This window comes from Engystomops pustulosus, chromosome 7 (genome assembly GCF_040894005.1).
Source record: "Engystomops pustulosus chromosome 7, aEngPut4.maternal, whole genome shotgun sequence".
NCBI classification, from domain to species: Eukaryota; Metazoa; Chordata; class Amphibia; order Anura; family Leptodactylidae; genus Engystomops; species Engystomops pustulosus.
In genome coordinates, this window is record NC_092417.1 from 47,697,569 (window position 1) to 47,716,438 (window position 18,870).

The 18,870-nt window shown below is 41.2% G+C and overlaps 1 protein-coding gene and 1 long non-coding RNA gene across 2 annotated transcripts in view; one reads left to right on the forward strand and one right to left on the reverse strand.

Moving 5' to 3' along the window:
- Positions 1–18,870, forward strand: part of LRRC9 (leucine rich repeat containing 9) — a 70,731-nt gene that overhangs the window by 45,743 nt on the left and 6,118 nt on the right. Inside the window, exons 22-31 of the mRNA XM_072115797.1 lie at positions 1,245–1,465; positions 2,622–2,744; positions 4,578–4,708; positions 6,419–6,527; positions 10,669–10,802; positions 11,461–11,597; positions 11,811–12,028; positions 12,231–12,299; positions 14,302–14,427; positions 15,448–15,631. Of these exons, the coding sequence (XP_071971898.1) occupies positions 1,245–1,465; positions 2,622–2,744; positions 4,578–4,708; positions 6,419–6,527; positions 10,669–10,802; positions 11,461–11,597; positions 11,811–12,028; positions 12,231–12,299; positions 14,302–14,427; positions 15,448–15,631 (1,452 nt within the window). The remainder of the gene's footprint in view (positions 1–1,244; positions 1,466–2,621; positions 2,745–4,577; positions 4,709–6,418; positions 6,528–10,668; positions 10,803–11,460; positions 11,598–11,810; positions 12,029–12,230; positions 12,300–14,301; positions 14,428–15,447; positions 15,632–18,870) is intronic.
- Positions 8,390–18,870, reverse strand: part of LOC140069744 (uncharacterized) — a 64,301-nt gene continuing 53,820 nt past the window's right edge. Inside the window, exon 3 of the long non-coding RNA XR_011848843.1 lies at positions 8,390–8,472. This is a non-coding gene — a long non-coding RNA (uncharacterized lncRNA). The remainder of the gene's footprint in view (positions 8,473–18,870) is intronic.

The window sequence follows — 18,870 nt, forward strand, 5'->3', positions numbered from 1 at the left end:
ATGTTCTGCGTCAATGCCTGCCTGTATGTTGCAGATAGCTGAGCACTCCATCTTTCGTGCGGCACTTTTGGATAGGTAATGAGTTTAGAAACAACTCCCTTAAAGGGAAGCTGTCTCCACAATTTTTTTTACAAATACAGCTAATGGCCGATTTCCATAGAGCCCTATTAACAAAGTGACACTCCTCATTTAGCTAAAAAATGTTTTCCCTCCCTTCAACTTACCTTGCAGATAGCCAAATGTAGAGTGAGTAAGAGGGGGTGTGGCCTCCTCAGGCTCAATTCAGCATGCCTGCATGGACTTCTTCTCCTCCTCATGACTCCATGGAGGTATGCTGTGACTTTATGTGATCAGATACATACATGGGGTACAGTTTGCTAATGCTAGGAGGCTAAAGTACCTTAGATGATGTCACCCTGGTAACATGACATTACTTGCGGAATGCTGAGAAGGAATGGGAAGGAGCTGCTGAATTTAGCCTGATGAGGCCACCCCCCTCTGACACGCTCTAGATATGACTATATGCAAGGCAAGGTTATAAAGTTGATTGTATAGGGATCTGAGGAAAACTAAAAGAATGGTGGCAATTAGTTACTAGTACTCTATTGGAACCACTAGCTGTATTTGTGAAAAATGTAGTGACAGGTTCCCTTTAAGTTTTAAAGTTAGGTCTCCTTTGAAGATGATCTACTATAATCTACTTTATGATTTACTATGAGGAAAGAATCAATGTAAGAATCTAAGTCATTGAAGCTGCTGGAACGCAGGGACAAATTTATAAACCAGTGCAACTAGAATGTGATATAAAGGGGCACATTTACTTACCTGTCTGACGATTTCTGTCGCATGGAAGCCAGCGCAGCTGCGCCACAATCCGATTGCATGTGACAGATCCCAGCGCAAACCCCTGTTAAATACCTTTCAAAACTGCGCAATTATGGAAAACCGTGAACAGTCTGATGTAAGTGTGATCCGCGACCCTTAATAAATAAGCCCCAAAGTGTAGCAGAATTTGGTGCATTTCTCTTGCAAAATGTCTCAGCGAGTCTAAAGCCATTTTTTGCAGATGAACTTAACAAAGGAGCTTGACTAAGATGACAATTGTGTGGCTTTTATGCCACATTCTTTGTATGGAATATTCCTCTTAGAAAAGACTACATCGTTTTAAGAAATGTAAAGAGTATTTTTGTGTAATAAGTTATAAAATAACTTTACCCACATCTTGTTGCACATCTATTTTCTAGGTCTCTCAAAACTAGTGAAGCTTCGGCACCTCAGCATTAACCACAACCAGCTTACAAGTTTTGACAGAGAAGTTATTGACAGTCTGTCTCATCTTCACTTTTTATCTGCCGAGAGCAATCACATCAACTCGCTGGCAGGACTGCAGAGAAGCCACTCATTGATAGAACTGTACCTGAGCAATAACCAAATATGTAGCAACCAAGAAATCTACCAGCTAAAGGTAAAAATTTACACTATGTTTGTATAAAGTGTATGTGTGTGTGTGTGTAATATATATATATATATATATATATATATATATATATATATATTATGCCTTAAAAGTTTAATGTAGTTGAAAGTGGGGGCATCGGTATAATAAGTTGTTTAAGGAACGGGAAGTGTTTTAAATGCCCAAATATAAAAAGTTAATTGGAATGACCTTCCATAATACCAAAGTCTACACTGGTGTTCCCCCCCTCCCCCCCCCCCAAAAAAAAAAAAACAGGTCACCCCTTTCCCCCCATCACCTATTTTTCAGCCATTAATTTACAAATATTCAGAAATAATTCCATTTGATTATATGTTTTGTGACTGAAATGATATAAAGATTCTTGTGCACTATATGTAGATTTGTCTCCAGTGCTATATCTTCTTTTAGGCCCAAAGAGCCCCAATCCAATGACAAAAATGGATCTTCTATTCACACCTGTCAAAGGGGTGCGTCCCAACAAAATGTGATTCTGGGGGAACCAATTGGACACGTCCCTGAGGCTGTGGTCACACGTTGGGGCACATTTATTTACCCGGTCCTGCGCGTTCCCCGATCCGGAGTGTCCGACGAGAAGGAACTCTGTATGCGCTTTTTGAAATTGCATCTGTTTTTGACCCGTTTTAAAGAAGATAATTGGTAAGAACGGTCAAAAATGGATGCGTTTTTTAACGGACTGCTTAAAAACGGCCCAAAATGGGTTCAAAACGCCATGTGTGCCACCGGCCTGAGGGCGCTTTCACACGATGCGTTGCGTCACATTTTTTGATGCGTTTCTGACGCAATGCATAGGCTTCAGCCATGATCACATGCTAAGGTTACATTGCGTTTCCACTGCATCTGCTAAAATGCAATGTAACCTCTGCATGTGATCGAGGCTGAAGCCTTTAGAATGCATCAAAACGCATTAAAAAAAAAGGCAACACATCGTGTGAAAGCGCCCTCACTGTTAGCATCCTATTGCCAAAGTATTCCTACACTTCTGAAAGGAAGATTAGAATAGAGCCACAACACAGAGAAAAATTTTGTTTTGGGTCTTTTTAAAATGTTACATTTTAGGTGATTTAGATGTTACATTATCTAGTGATGTGTCCCCCCTAATCTTACATGTGTCATATCTTATTAGGGTTTAAACAACCTTGTGATCTTGGACTTGTACAGTAATCCAATATCCGTGAAACATGACAACTATCGATTGTTTGTTATCTTTCATCTGTCGTCTCTGAAAGCTCTGGATGGATCTGCAGTGGTAAGCAGTGTACAATGTGTTGCTGTTGATCATATTTTATGAAAGGACAATATGTGATCGGTCTCATAAAAATGCTGCAGCATTATCTCTGTTACAGAGGAAAATTCTGCTGCTGATGAATGCACTAATATAATGTATTACAAATGGTTAACTAGTGCTGTGTAAGTGCATAAATGAAATCCAATTTCACCATCCTTTCGTTCTTCTCAATTGTTGGGGACCTTAGTTGTTATTTTTATCCCTTCTTCATACAGTTCCTCAAAGAGGTTTCCAGCTTATTTAGAAAACCCCTTGGCCTGAGTCATTGGGGGAGAAAGAAATAAATGCTACTTGTAGTCTCCATTTTGCAAAGTGGTAGCCACTCTGATACTGCTGGCTGGCGGCTAAGGGTGATGCCACACATGGCGTTTTTAGTCCCTTTTAAAAACGCATCCGTTTATGACCGTTTACCATGCGTTTGGCTGCTTAAAACCTGTTTATCTTAATAGATAATGATGGCATCACCCTAAATGTCCGGCTTCTGTTATGGCTGCGGCAACTGGTTGGTTGCCTAGCACACCAAAATAATGCTGCCATACAGCAATCAAATTAAATTATAATATAAATAAAATAGTGTTTACTGCGGCTTTAAAGGAAATCTACCATCAAAATCAAGCATGGATAAGCCAGGGACACTTACTCATAGATCCAGGCTCTGCGACTGTGGAAATTGTCTTATATTTGTTATCCATGGCCTCCTTCCTTCTAAAATCAACTTTTATAATTATGCTAATTACGGTGGAACCCTGCAGTGCTGTCCAGTGTTAGGCTACATTCACACTGCCGTATGAGGGACGTATATATGGCCAATATACGTCCCCCATAGACGGCAATGGGCGCATGGGGTACCACTCTGTACCCCGTAGAAAGATAGGCTGCGCGCCGTATATTCCTGTGGAGAGGGGCGGAGGTGAGCGGCGCTCTCCCCCTCCTCCTCTCCCCGGCACTGCGGGCAACCGCAGTATGGATGTAGCCTTACACAGTCGGATTAAGAGAGCATAGGGAGGTTGAGACATATTCTGCTCATTGAAACAGCTCTGGTAAGCCCTTCCGACTAACAAATATGATAAGATCAGCAAAGTCATGGTGCCTGGATCTATAAGTAAGTGTCCCCATTTTATTAGGCTGGATTTTGATAGGAGATTTTCTTTAAAGAGGACCTGTCACCCTAAATAAACGCACTTTAGTAAGCAGCTCCTATCGCTACCCCAGATGAAGTAGTGTTAAACTGCTAGCTTTATCGGAACTCTCTTTTAAAGCTAGTAAACATTAGTAAGCAGCTTTTAGGCTGACAGGTCCTCTTTAAGTAATTTGTCACATAGTACATGTAGTCTCAGAAAAGATTGTCAGTATATAATTCATGGTTAGGTTTACTGTAGCACTGGATAGGGGATAACAAACTGATTGTTGTGGATCCGACTCTCTGATTGCAAGAACTGGGGTTGTGCTCTCACTAATGGATGGATTGGTTGTATGAGCATACACACTGTCATTCAATGGTACAACTTTTATTGCAGCCATGGTTTAGTATGCTATCCAGAAGTACACATGACCACATTCATGTGGCATGACAGCAGATTTCAGATTTGCACTGACTGATCTAGCTCATGAATTACATTATGCTTTATGCAGGATGTGTTTGACAGAGAATGTTATATGTTTATCTGTGCTGATTTGCTGCTGGAATATTAATGAATTATATCATATTATGATATGAATATATTTTCCTCGTGATTCTCAGTTTTATGCCCCCTGCTGGCTTCTAGTGTCATGTGTGTTGCTTTTCTTTTAAAGGACCCTGTGGAGTGTGAAAATGCTAAGGACATGTTCGGTGGTAGACTTAGTTCTGATATGGTGGCTGAAAAAATTGGACATCAAAATTTTACTGAACTGCAAGAGTTAAAATGGAGATCCTCATCAATCAGGTATAATTTGGGTTTATTCAGAACATGTTTATAATCAGTTAAATTGTAAAACAGCAATCTACAAAAGCATCCAAACAGATGTCTAAAGTAAGCGTTACATTTTAGGATAAGCTTACCACCTTACTAAAATAGCATAAAGGAACCATTAGCATATGGAGAAAGTCTGCTAATGGCTGAAGTTCATGGATAAACGTGCCATGTATACAAGAGCCATTACAGGACCTTTGCAGGTCCTCCAAAGGTCCTTAATTTCAAAACTTCAACTGTTACTAGATTATGTACAAATGTTACTGGATCCTTGATGCCATTTCATTAAGGTAGTATTTCAGCATATCTTGCATACAGTTATAAGCTTTTCAATAAAATACAATAATGGGCTTGCAATAGGTAAACTAATTTAAAAGCTACAAAGGAGGTTGGACCCTCACATTTTTTTCTCCTGGGCCCTAGAAACCCCAGTCTTGAGACTGTTTGTTGAGTATGTATAAGTAAGTATGGAAGTCCTTCTATTTATCATCTCTACAGGGCAATATCAAACCTTGTAGGTGGTTTGGGTGGAAACCGGCCACAGACGAGCCTTGTTCCCCAGGAACAAGGCTGCCAACCAAACAAGCCATATTATAGTCACATGACAAGTAGCAGGACTATCCTATGTGTAGATGCTTTTTACAACTATCTTAGAGATAACAATGGATGAATAATGCAGTCTCTAGAAATAAGCATTTATGAATCTTTTATAATATGGAAATATACAAATGTTGGATTATACAGAGTGCAGGAATCCAGTAAAATGCTGCAAATCATAGAAGTGGCTATGTGTCTCCATTGTATGTCTCATGTTCAGTTACTTTATTAGACCCAAGGAATACATTTCTGTTATTGACATTGTTAAATATTCTTTGTGGCTTGAAGATAACAAAGTACTAAATGTACTAAGCCCCCATTTGCCCTTAACTCTGCTGATGGAGCAGATAAGAAGGAGTTAAAGGGATCCTGTCAGCAGATATTGACGTACTAAACCACTACTATTATGTTGTCATGCTGCTGAACACCTTTGAGATTGTTTCCTTCATTGTCCAGTGTGGTGGCATCATCCACAAAATCTATTTTGAAGTGAGATGTAAATTGGTTGTAATAAAGTCAAGAAGGTAGAAAATTTACCACTGAAGTCAAGCTCTCCTCGCTTCAGAATGTAATTAATGGTCCTGCTCCCAGAAACATTACTAGTCAGGGGAGGAGGTGGGGACAGTTTAACTTCAATGTTAAACTCTCTGCCTCCTTGACTTTATACAACCAGTTTACATCTCACTTCAAAGTTGATTTTCTGGATGATAAAACCACGCTTAGCCAGTAAAGAAACATGATCAGGAATGTGTTAAGCTGCTTGACAACATACTGGTAGTGGTTTATTAGTCTTATTTCTGATGACAGATTCCCTTTAAACTGCAGTCTGCACACTGACAAATAGTCAACTGTATTACTTTTTATTTTTATGTTACGTGATTTTGTGTCCCTTGAAAAACAAATTTTCCCTTCCATAGAATGGAGAGCCACTGCGTAAGACGTCAATAGGATTTATCAGGATTCACTGGGTTCATTCTAAAGCTGTGATGGGACTAGCGTTTAGCTTTTATCATACATAAATTTGCAGCTTTACATTTTACATTAAATACATTATACAGATCTGACACTTCTGGCATCTTCTTGCAGATCGGTTGACCTCGTTCCAGTTGATCAGTTCCGGAACATCCATACTGTGAATTTAGAGAATAACAATCTGACGTCATTCAGTGGCTTGATCTTCCTGCCACACGTTAAGGTGAGTATACTTATTCGATAACGATTTCAATCTGATATGAAACGTAACAATACTTTACTGTACATTACTGGTGATATATTTATATTTTCACAAAAATCAAGATGAGCGCTTTTTAATCTCACATTTCAATTACTCTGTTTGCTGCCATTGAATGAACCCTTAAGATGTTTAAAAAACTTGGATTTGGAAACAGCACTGCCTCCCATAAAAAATATCTTACCTCATTGGCAAGGGCCAAGTGTTATTTTTTAAACTTTTTGAAAAGTGTAACCCTTACATGCTTTCTTTAAAAATGTTATGTCCTAGAAAACAACCCCCATTATGGTTATTTTGTATAAGCCCCATCACTCCCTATGGATTCATTACATACAGCCCCCTCACCTCCATAGATTCCTTATGGACAGCCTTATGTGGGCCCCCCCCCCTCCCAGTAGCTCCGGGACCTGGCACTTGCCCAGGCCAGTCAACTTTGCTGGTGTCCAAGCAGCGTTTCTTTCTCATTACACAGTGAAACGATTACTGGATGTTGGCCTAATATGTTACATTGAATTAGAGGCTGAACCGTGCCAGTTTTTACCTTTTTAAACAAGTTATTTTCAGTCAGTGATAACTTAACACTAGCTCTTAACAGGCAACAATGTAACCAATAATACTGTCATACCTGGCCACGTGCTATGTAGTGATCATATACCAGGTCTAAGCTGGTGTAAGTGATGTTATTAGCCATCTTCCCTCCACCTTCCTGATTGCAAGGTCAAAATAATGAATCTGATCTTACAGACCAGTAAGCATTGCATTTGCACTTTATAAGGCTATATTCACACTGCCGTTGCCCGCCTGTACCGTACCGTAGCGGGCAACGGCAGTGTACGGGGAGAGGAGGAGGAGGTGAGCGCAGCTCACCCCCGCCCCTCTCCATAGCAACCTATGGCGCACGGCGCCGTATTACGGGAAAAGATAGGACAGGTCCTATCTTTTTCCCAGGTACGGAACAGTACGGTGCCGCACGTGTGCGGCATCGTACTGCTCCCGTAGGGTGCCGTGCGCCCATAGAAGTGTATGGGGGACGTATATCGGCCGTATATACGGCGGCCGTATATACGTCCCCCATACGTTCGTGTGAATATAGCCTAATATTGTTTTTTTGTACCCCGTACCTGTAACCCCAATGAGTTAACAATTTAATAAATAGTAAATAATACCTACTAAAACAGATTCTCCTTTATAAAGATGATAACTCACAGGTGACATCTCCTCTATCTGCACACATCTACATTACATGTTTTTCTCTCTATCTAGCCCAGACTACCATGACAACTTCTTTTCATGCCAAATAAAAATATTCAGACCCTTTATAAATTCAGACCAAATTGCCTTAATACATTTGTTGGAGAAGTAGTTCAGGCTGTTTTTCTCATACCGGGAAAGTGCCAGTGACCACCTTCTGGTTGTTGTCAGCTTATTCAGATCTCTAGCCAGCAGTAAAATACCACTGTACAGCACCAAATGCATCCAAACAAATCCCAACAGGCAGCAACTCTTACAATTGCAGGTTAGACCTGTTTGAAGCAAATCATTTTGGAGGGTGACAGAAGCTGCAATAGCAACCCCATAGTTTAGCTTTGAGCATGTAACCAGTTCACTGATATCCATTAACCAGTTCTGCCATGTACAGTATTCTGATAAGCATCAATGCGGGGTCAACCTCTACATTATTGATATCCCGGTGAACAATAGGAGTAGAGGATTGAAAAACAGTAGGGTTTTGTGAGTGCATTAAATTAGATAAAACTATGAATTATGGATGATAGATCTACATAATTCATGTTACAAACTTACTTGTATGATATGAAGCACAAGGATAAAACTAGAATTCTTCAGGCTCCATTGCCAAGACAGGAGAGGGCTCTCCTCTCTGTACATATCAAATGTAGTTGTAGTAACCCTAGACAACAGAGGTTGGATAGAAATGTTAGATAGTCTATCATATACTAAAGGAGAACCCACAGCTAAATAGCAGCAAAGGACTTCATATATTGAAGAACAGACATAAACCTTATATTTCAGGATGAATAACAGAGGGATAGTGCTTTTGCATGTATGCAATTTTTATATATTAGCTTTTCCAGAATGGATTTATCATGGGGGGCATAAATATTTACTAAGGATCCCATGGCAGGAGTAGGAAAGGAAATCTACCATCAAAACCAAGCAAGATAAACCAGGGACACTTATTATTCATACTCTGTGACTGTGGTACTCTTCTTATATTTGTTTTCTATGGCCTCCCTTCTAAAATCAACTTTTATAACTATGCTAATGAGATAATCAGACCCCCTCTGTGCATCAGCTTTACATGCTGTTACACTGTTTCCTCCTCCTGTCTGCTTCTCCAGCACTTCCCACCTCTCTCTGCCTTATGTAATCTCACAAGGTGGGAGGGGGGAGATGTGCTCTTGCACCGTGTAACAGCCTTTGAAGCTACAGCACTGTGAGGCTCTTGTGATGCCCCCAGAGCCCTTCTGAGTGGGTGCTCAGCAGTTGAAACCTCACCCATCAGCTTGTTATCTCCTATCCTGTGCATAAGGAATAAGATGGAAACCCTTTTAATGCATGTATGAGACTATTCTCTATACAACCAACATTTAACATTCCCAGTTCAATGATCATATAGCTCTGTCCAGCCCTTAATCTATAAGCTTTAAAGAAATTGCATTGACCTGGGAGCGTTAGTCGCAGCACATAGTATCTATATAGCTGTATAAAGGGGTTAGATATAGAAGCTCAGTGCTTTGTGTGGCCTAATAATAGCACATCTCCCGGGCAGGATATTTCAGCAGAGATTGACATTGCTATAAATAAGTAATATTAATATAGAATCCGTATATCCTTTCAGCCTGACTCTCTAGTTAAGTGCTCCATGAATAATACAAGGCAATGCATTCAGTCTGGCTTAATGTATGTATTTACAGTAATGTGAGGGATGGGGATGAATTCGCTAGTCTTCCATTAGAGGTAATCAAGAATATATTTATATTTCATACTGACACCTCACTCATAAAAAAAAAGAAAGAAAGAAATAATACCGGATGTACGTTACGTTACATTACTTTACCAGGAATCCAGACGTTTTCAGCTGTGTAATCTATATAAATAGCATGTGAATTAATGAATTTGCACTTAATATTTTTCCAAGTGCACAGATACTTCTAGTATCACTTATTATCAGGGAGCTTTGTCCGAGGGTCAGAGGCTCCTTTGTTATTCATCTTCTCTGCTGTCTATGTGTTCTGGTGTTTTGTAGAGAAGTATTTTCACTTGGCAAATCCTAAAGCCAGTAACATGGATAGTGCCCCAGCCAGGGGCGTAACTTTAGGGGGTACAGAGGTTTAGGGGGCCTTATGATGTCACTTTCCCATATGAGAACACTATTACTATAAACCATTCCTTATAGTCGGGGGCCTGGCATAGACTTTGCACTGGGGCCCATCAGCTTCTAGTTACGTCACTGGTCCCAGAGATTCACTTCCATTACAAGGCAACGTAACAATATTTGTAAGAGGAAAGGCAATGGCCCAAATAGTCAGGACCCCCAGCCATTCCCCTTCATTGTTAGGGTAGGCAGATTGTGAAGGCAAGATCACCAGCAGAATTAATTTACAGGCAAGTGAATACATCTAAATACAGAAAATTCTTAGCAAATTTTAGTGTCCATTGAGATGTGCAGGTTACCCCAGGTTAACATTCTGCCCATTTGACATCTTATATACTGCAGTCAATGACCGATCTCGCCCTACTAATGGCAGCCTAGAGCCATTTATTTTTAGAAATTCAGAATTCTGTGAAAATATTTTTGAGATTTCAGCCAAAATCCGCTTCTTCTCCCTAATGTGACCGATTAACAACATAAGGTGAATGTGTGATTTCTGTTCTTGGATTCCAAGAATAATAATAATCTTTATTTGTATAGTGCCATCAAATTCTTTAGCGCTTTACAAATCATAGGGAACATATACAAATATAATATTACATTACAGAGTACAAGCAGTCATATGGAACATTAGGAGTGAGGGTCCTGCTCACATGAGCTTACAGACTTTAAGAACTTTATATGCAAAAATTCCATATTTTCTTTCAATAGATTTTGTATCTTAACTACAACCACATTGAGTCCATTTTGCCAAGACAAAAGTCTCAGAATCACCTGACCAATCGGCAGATACTTCACCAAAAAGTTAACTCCAGTGGATATGGGCAGCAAGGCAAGAATAACAGGTAATTTACCTTAACCTCCCACCAGCTGCCAGCTTTTACCATTGCACAGTGCTGCCCATAAGGGTGACAGAGGCCTGTAACCAAATGTGGATCAGTCTCCACACACCCTGGTTTGAGAATACACTTACCCTCATGAGCCGGTGTCTGTGCAATAAAGCAGTGCTCCCCAACCTTTATTCACCCATCGACTGACTGTAAACATAAATCTTCTCCAGGAACCGGTGAGGTGGGGGATGTGGTCTGGGTGTCAGTTTCATAGCCAAAAAAGTGTGTTTGCATTCCCCAGCATTGTCTTCTATAGGGATGTACGAGTCACAAACCCAGCCAAGAATCAAGCCTACTGTGGGTTTTCTACAGTTTTTAAAAGGATCCGTGAAAAAAACACATTCATGTCAATTGAAATGAATTTGTCAGCCTGCTATCAGTTAAACAAACAATCAGGCAAAGAGAGACGGGAGTGCTGACGGAGCAGGAGATGGGGGAGACCTGCTCCTGTACAGTTTAACAGCCTGTGAAGCTGTTTTGAAACACACACCCCCACACACTAGATCCCTTGTCATTAAATAAAAGTTTTATGAATAAGTGTCCCTGGTTTATTATGATGGATTTTGATGGTAGATTTCGTTTCACTTCTAACATGTCTTCTTTTCTATTACAGGGATCTCTTACTTGGGGAGCCTTTGTCTCCAATAATGCATAGTCTAGAGGCGCTTCACTTGGGCTACAATGGCATCAGTAATTTGCAGCAGTTACAGCTCAGCAGACTGAGGAATCTGAAATCTTTGTTTTTGCAAGGTATATCACAAAAGTGAGGTACATCATCACAAGGTCACTGCTGGGTGGCAGCTGCTGGATGTAGGGTGTTATGCAAGGCAGGTAAACAGGTCTAAGGGGGCAAAACCTGGTATCGTAACGGCCAGATCCACTAGGCGAAAGGGCATGAATTTTCACATTGCATCTTCAATATCCCAACAGCACATGACTGACCTCTGCCATTTTACTTTCTAGGAAATGAGATCAGCCAGGTGGAAGGGCTTGAAGGTTTACAGTATCTTCAAGAGCTTGTACTGGACCATAACCGAATTAAAATGATTTCTGAGGCTTCATTTGCGAAGCAGAGTTCTCTACTATCCCTCCGAATGGAGGAAAACCGGCTCCGTGACGTCAACAATCTGCACCCTCTTATTAAGCTGAAGAAACTGTTTATTGGATGTAATAAAATTCAGGTAAGGGTTAATAGGATGTGACAGCTGCCATTGTCTCTAAAACTGATGCAGCTGATTTTCTGACATTTAGTAACTTGTCTTTCCATGTCTTGTGGTAACAGGTAAACGGCAACTAAGGATATATGGAAATGTAACTATAATACATGACGTGTGCACTATAGTTTTTCTCTCTGACATCAATTTTTGTTTCATTAATAAACAGGAGATTTCAGAAGTAGAAAAGCTGGAGACAATCCCTACACTACTAGAACTGTCTATCTCTGGGAACCCAGTGAGTACCATGTATTACAATTTTTTTGGCTTTTAATGCCATAGAGAGGATGTTCTATGTTTAAGGTAAAATGTAAACAACAAATAATGTTATGTCTTTAATGGAAACTTTCATAAATGTTTTCCCCTAAATCACTATAACTGCTGCATCGGTGGTTAAAGAGAAATGTTATAAAATAACAATAATAAAGTGTCCTGTAAAAAGAAGAACGTTTAACAACTCCTGTGTGATATGAAGTGTCCACAAAAAATTTTAGGAAAATGTCCTATGTCTGTAAACAGTTGTCAATGAATCTCAGATGGGAGTAGTAGTATCTAAGGTTACAGAAGACTCGTCTCCTGAGGAGATCTGTACGTCACACTTTTGTAAAGACACTTCTCATTTTTCCACATCCCTCATCCATACATACGCCGTTTTTGTCTGTGCAGTTTTTATGTGTTGAATACTTAGTGTGCACAGGGGCGAATCAGCCATAAGGAAAGTTTAGCCTCTTGCCTCAGGCAGCACTAGAGGCAGAAAAATGGAGGGCTGCATCGGGGATGCAGTTATCTGCTACAAAGCAGGATAGGGAACATAAAAATAGTGGGGCAGATTTACTTACCCGGTCCATTTGCGATCCAGCAGCGCTTTCACTGCGGAGGATTCGGGTTCTGCCGGGATTCACTAAGGTAGTTCCTCCGACGTCCACCAGGTGTCGCTGCTGCGCTGAAGTTCATCGGAATGCACTGAAGTTCACCGTCCTATCGTGGGTGCAGGTAAGCGCGTGTCAAGCGACACATTTTTTTTTTTTTTTAAATGCGGCCTTTTTCCGAATTCGGTGGGTTTTCGTATGGCCACGCCCCCCGATTTCCGTCGCGTGCATGCCGGTGCCGATGCGCCACAATCCGATCGCGTGCGCCAAAATCCCGGGGCAATTCAGAGAAAATTGGTGCAAATTGGAAATTTTCGGATAAGCTGTCGGGAAAAACGCGATTCGGCCCCTTAGTAAATGACCCCCAGTGTCTTTACACATTCGATATAAGCATGGGTGTGAGACACTGCATGGGGAGTCCACTTACTAAAAAAATAACCAGTTTTATTACTACTGGATGGGACACAGGGGGTGCCATGCCATGGCTCACCTCAGGCAGCAGAGCGTTTAAGTTCACCCCTGAGACACAAGGCAGGAACAACCCATGCCGGCCGACTATGCCACCAAAGGGGCCCCCTTCACACCCTTCCATTCCAAATTGGTGTGAAAGTGGCACAATGGGGGAAATAGGCCTTGAAATTGGCGGAATTCCTGGCGCACAGCCTGGAATTGTGCCTATTTTTCAGTGAAAAATTTATTACTGCAGATTCTGAGCTTGGAATTCAACTTTTTCAATGAGGTTGCAATACAACGTGGCTTAAAAACCATAACCTGCAGAAAGATTATGGAATTCGCCACAGTAGCCATTGCTTCTCTAGTTCCATAATGGCACCACCTAGAAAAGCAGATATTGGGGCACATTTACTAAGGGTCTGAACACCGCACTTTCGTCGGGTTTTATGATTATTTCCGTCGCATTGCCCCGGGTTTTTGGCGCACGCGATCGCATCGGCACCGGCTTGCATGCGACAGAAATCAGGGACGTGGCCATCGGACAACCCAACGGATTCAGACAAACTGCGGGATTTAAAAACGGAATTGTGTCGCAAGATCAAGCACTCGCATGCACCAGGGAGAAGCAGGTGAACTCCGGCGGACCTCGGCTCAGAAGCGGCGGATGCAGGAACTCGGGCGCATGACCCGAATCCTCGTCGGACAACGCACCGCGGGATCGTGACGGGACCGGGTAAGTAAATCTGTCAAGCCAACTCCATTAATGGATGTAGATGCATTTAGTTGTATCCTTTACTAACAATAGGCCAGGGAGCCATCCTCTACTGTAAATCATACCATAGCCCAAATACTTTACATTAAAAGCTGAACACATTCTCATTGTTATTCTACATGTCTGTGTACCATTTCTCTATGTAGATTTCACGTAAGATGTTCCACCGCCAGATGATAATACTGCGGCTGCAAAAGCTGCAGATATTAGATGGGATTGCAGTGACCTCTGAGGAGAGAGCAAGGGCAGAGATGCATTTCCTGGAACAGCAAGTAAGATATCACTTTCTTTGTGTCATTTCATTGTAAATTAACCATTTAAACATTCAATAGTCTTTGCTTTGCATTAATCTTATACCAGACATAGCGTTTATTCAGGTCAACATAAAGGCAATTGTTATTCACCAATATGGACAATGCCCAGTGCTCTGGTTACAATATTCAGCCTCTGATTGTGTCCTATAGATCACAGTGTATATACTTTCATTGCCTTGTGTGTTACATCATTTATAACATCAAAAAAATGGTACAACACAAGCATTTTTTTTTGCCGTTGAATGTAAGGAAATTTGACATCAGACCCTGCGGAATAGGATCAGAAAAGTTACAAATGGACATGTAAGCTGGAGTAGTCCCACATGTCAGTTAATAGATTGATATTGCTAGGTCCTGCATGACCAACGTGTGCATGCCTTTACTGTAGGCATTTTGTCTCTCAGCAATCCTTTTTATTAAAGTTTATTGGCGATTGAAAAAAATATATCGATATTGTTACAAGTGAACACAATTTTAGAGCAGTGGTGGCTATCCTATGGCACGGGTGCCAGAGGTGGCACTCAGAGCCCTTTCTGTGGGCACTCAGGCCATCACCAGAGATGACTCCAGGTATCTTCCTGCAGTCCCAGACAGCCCAGGACTTGCTGTGCATAGAGGTATTTTAAAGTGACAGTTCTACCTGGGACTATTTTCTGCTTTATTGGTGCCCTCAGAGTGCTGATATGAATGAAATCTGTGACAGAGAAGGGAGTATAAATCACAAATAAAATTTCTGTGTTGGCACTTTGCAATAAATAAGCGGGTCTTTGTTGTAGTTTGGGCACTCGGTCTCTAAAAGGTTCGCCATCACTGCTATAGAGAGATGAATGGGTTGGAAAAGGGTTAGAAATCACCGGCAACTTAATGAGCAGAATAATGTATGCTAAAAAATATTTTAAAAATATAAAAAAATCATTATATCCCAATAAAATATTAATAAAATAATAGTGATATGTTCTCTTCTAATCCCATGTGTAGGCTTTATCTGGTCAGACCGCCATAGAAGTGGTGTATCCAGTGCCCACAATGATACTGAGTAAGGCCGCTCCATTACGTGTTACCAATGTTTGCCTGCCAGGAGGGAACCACCACCACATATCCGGGGCTGATTTCTATTTAAATAATGCCCAAGACGACATCTTTCCAAGCGAATCAAACAAATGTAAGTAAATTGCAGTCCCTTCCGCATGTCTATATTTTTAATGGCATTCAGATGCTTGTATAGTACACATATGTTAATGGATGTTAAACCCAGAGAGTCATAATCATGCCACTAATTCAGCCTTTCATTCTGAGCCCTTGGCTGGCTGGCGCTGAGCTGGGTGGCTCTTAAGTGCTAATTTCTGCACAAATTATTTTCTGCCAAGAGTTGTTGACATAATTGAGCAACCCCTAAACATAGCTTTTTCTTCTGAGCACCTCGTATTAAAATCACAGAGACTAATTTCTAAACGTATGCTTAATGCTTAGAAACAAAAATGTCAATCAGCGGCAATTAAATAAGGACAAAGATGTCAGCCGTAAGCAATTAAAGCCGGAATCCTCGCTGGGGTTTAATGAAAATGTGTTTTTATAGGTGCTTGATAAAAACAGGCATGGAGTGTTCTATATAGACACAATGCTAGCCAGCATGTTTCATATACACACAGCCGGGGAGCTGAATAAACACAGGCATTCAGAACAGCAGGTACTAGAAGAATAGCCGCTGCAGGATAGTCTGTGTCTTGGCTTCTGCCCGCTGCATTTCACATCTTCATGTATTCAATGTCATGTGTGACCAGTGTCACGTTCTCTGTCTCTAACATCCATAGAGCAGCATATGGTGTAGTTTCAGATAAAGCAGAATCAAGATTTTTTTTTTTTTTTTTATTAAGTTCAGTGGGTCTAGATTAGGTCCAGTAAATCACAACAATCCTGCACTACTTGCACTACCTATTTTTCAATTATAGAGCTTTAAAAAGCGAGACCCCTTAGAGACCATAAACCAATGCACCAAAAAATGAGAGAAGACCAGTCTAATCAAAATGATGTAAAATACATTTTTATTTAGAAATACATTATTAAAAGTTTCCTAAAAGGAATATATAAAATAGAGTATCCCGGATGAGACGATGAACAGCCATGTATCTAACCCCAATACTCCTCAGTAATATAAATATTTGTCACTTAAATACAGTTAGTATGTAACTGAGAGGGAGCCGTATATACTGCAATATAAGCCGACACGAGCATAAGCCGAGGTATTTAATTTTAACACAAAAAACTGGAAAAAAAACGATTTACTCGTGAATAAGCCAAGGGTAGGAAATGCATTGGTCCCAGCCTGCCCACAGTATACAGCCAGCCAGTGCATGCCCCCCAGTATACAACCCACAGCCCCTACCCCCCAGTATGCAGCCTGCAGCCCCTGCCCCCCAGTATGCAGCCTGCAGCCCCTGTCCCCCCAGTATACAGTCTGCAGCCCCCTGTCCCCCCAGTATTCAGCCTGCAGCCCCAGCCCCCCAGTATGCAGTCTGCAGCTCCCTGCCCCCCCAGTATTCAGCCTGCAGCCCCTGCCGCCCAGTATACAGCCTGCAGCCCCCTGTCCCTATTATACAGCCAGCAGCCCGCCAGTATACAGCCCCTGCCCCGCCTATAAGAAAAAAAAAAGTGTACTCCCCCTTTGACGCCCCCCTGGGGGTTCCTCTTCTGTCCAATGATGTTCCGGCTCCCTCTCTCCGTGCGGTGCCGTTGCTCATGCTGTGATGTCAGCGGCTCGCTGACGTTCTAGTGTGTGCACCGCGCGGAGAGAGAGAGCCGGAACATCGATGGAAAGAAGAGGAACCCCCAGGGGGGCGTTGGAAGGTGAGTAAATTTTTTTTTTTCATATACTCGCATATAAGCCGAATTAGGGTTTTTCAGCACATTTTTTGGGCTGAAAACTCGGCTTATACTCAAGTATATACAGTATTTATATCACTGAGTAGTATTGGGGTTAGCTACCTGGCTGTTCATTGTCTCACCTGGGATACTGTATATTATATATTCATTTTATAAATCTTTTAATCATGTATTTCTAAATAAAGATTTTTTTTTACATAATTTTGATTAGATTGGTCTCATTTTTGGTGTATTGGTTTATGGTAGATTGCAGGGAATCCTGAGCCAGTTATTGTGGTTATACATTGCAACTTTGCTCACATTACTTTGGTCATAGTATTGTATTGGTGTATCATCCCTTTTTTTTACAGCACCTGAGAAAAAGATTATTGCTTTTTTTCACATAAAAAGTGGTTCTATTCTTTTCCATGACGCTCCCAAGACCAAGAAACGGAAGGCACACTGATGCAATATGTGTGCTGTCCTTGTAATAATGGGAAAAGAAGATCACTGTGTCCTTTTGCAGATTCCAAAAAACAAAAGACAGATGTAAATTGGAGCATTGTCTGATACTCTGTTATGGTCATGGTGCTACAAAGCCATGCTGAGGTTTCTGCAGATACATTCATGTGAAGAATAATAAATGTTGGTGTGCCAACAGTGTTATAGCTAAATAGGAACACTCAGAATTCCCCTGAATCCATAGTATAGAGTCACAAGGACTGTACATGTCTCTGTGTACACTGCTCTGTCCATTCTCTAGACGTGCCTAAAAACTACTAGAGGAGGAAGTCCACAGCTTTATAGTAAATATTCCATCTTCATATTGCTCTCTCTTATGTTAAAGCAAACCTGACATCATGAAAATTCAGATCAGCAGACAGCATGTTATAGAGCAAGAGAAGCTGAGCAGATTGTGCTATTTACAGCCACTATGTTATAGAGTAGTAGGAGGTAATGCACTGTGTACAATGTCCTATTTGCAGGCAGCATGTTACAGAGCAGGAGGAGCTGAGCAGATTGTATATAGTGTCCTATCTGTAGGCAGCATGTTAAAGAGTGGGAGGAGCTGTGCAGACTGTACATAGATTCCTATGTGCAGACAGTATGTTATAGAGCAGGAGGAGCTGAGCATATTGTACATAGTGTCCTATCTGCAGGCAGCATGTAATAGAGCAGGAGGAGCTGAGCATATTGTACATAGTGTCCTATCTGCAGGCAGCATGTAATAGAGCAGGAGGAGCTGAGCAGATTGTACATAGTGTCCTATCTGCAGGCAGCATGTAATAGAGCAGGAGGAGCTGAGCAGATTGTACATAGTGTCCTATCTGCAGGCAGCATGTCATAGATCAGGAGGATCAATCCCTGCAGCTTCTACTCATGAAATGACCTAAAAGGTCATTAATAATTTCATTATTGTTCTTCTCCTTATTTCCAGTTTTGTTTATATTTCTACCATTAAAAATGCCCCCTATATGTGAATAAGCAGACACTGTGTGTGTGTCAGTATGAGAATTAAATGTTTCCTCCCCCTTGGCTAGT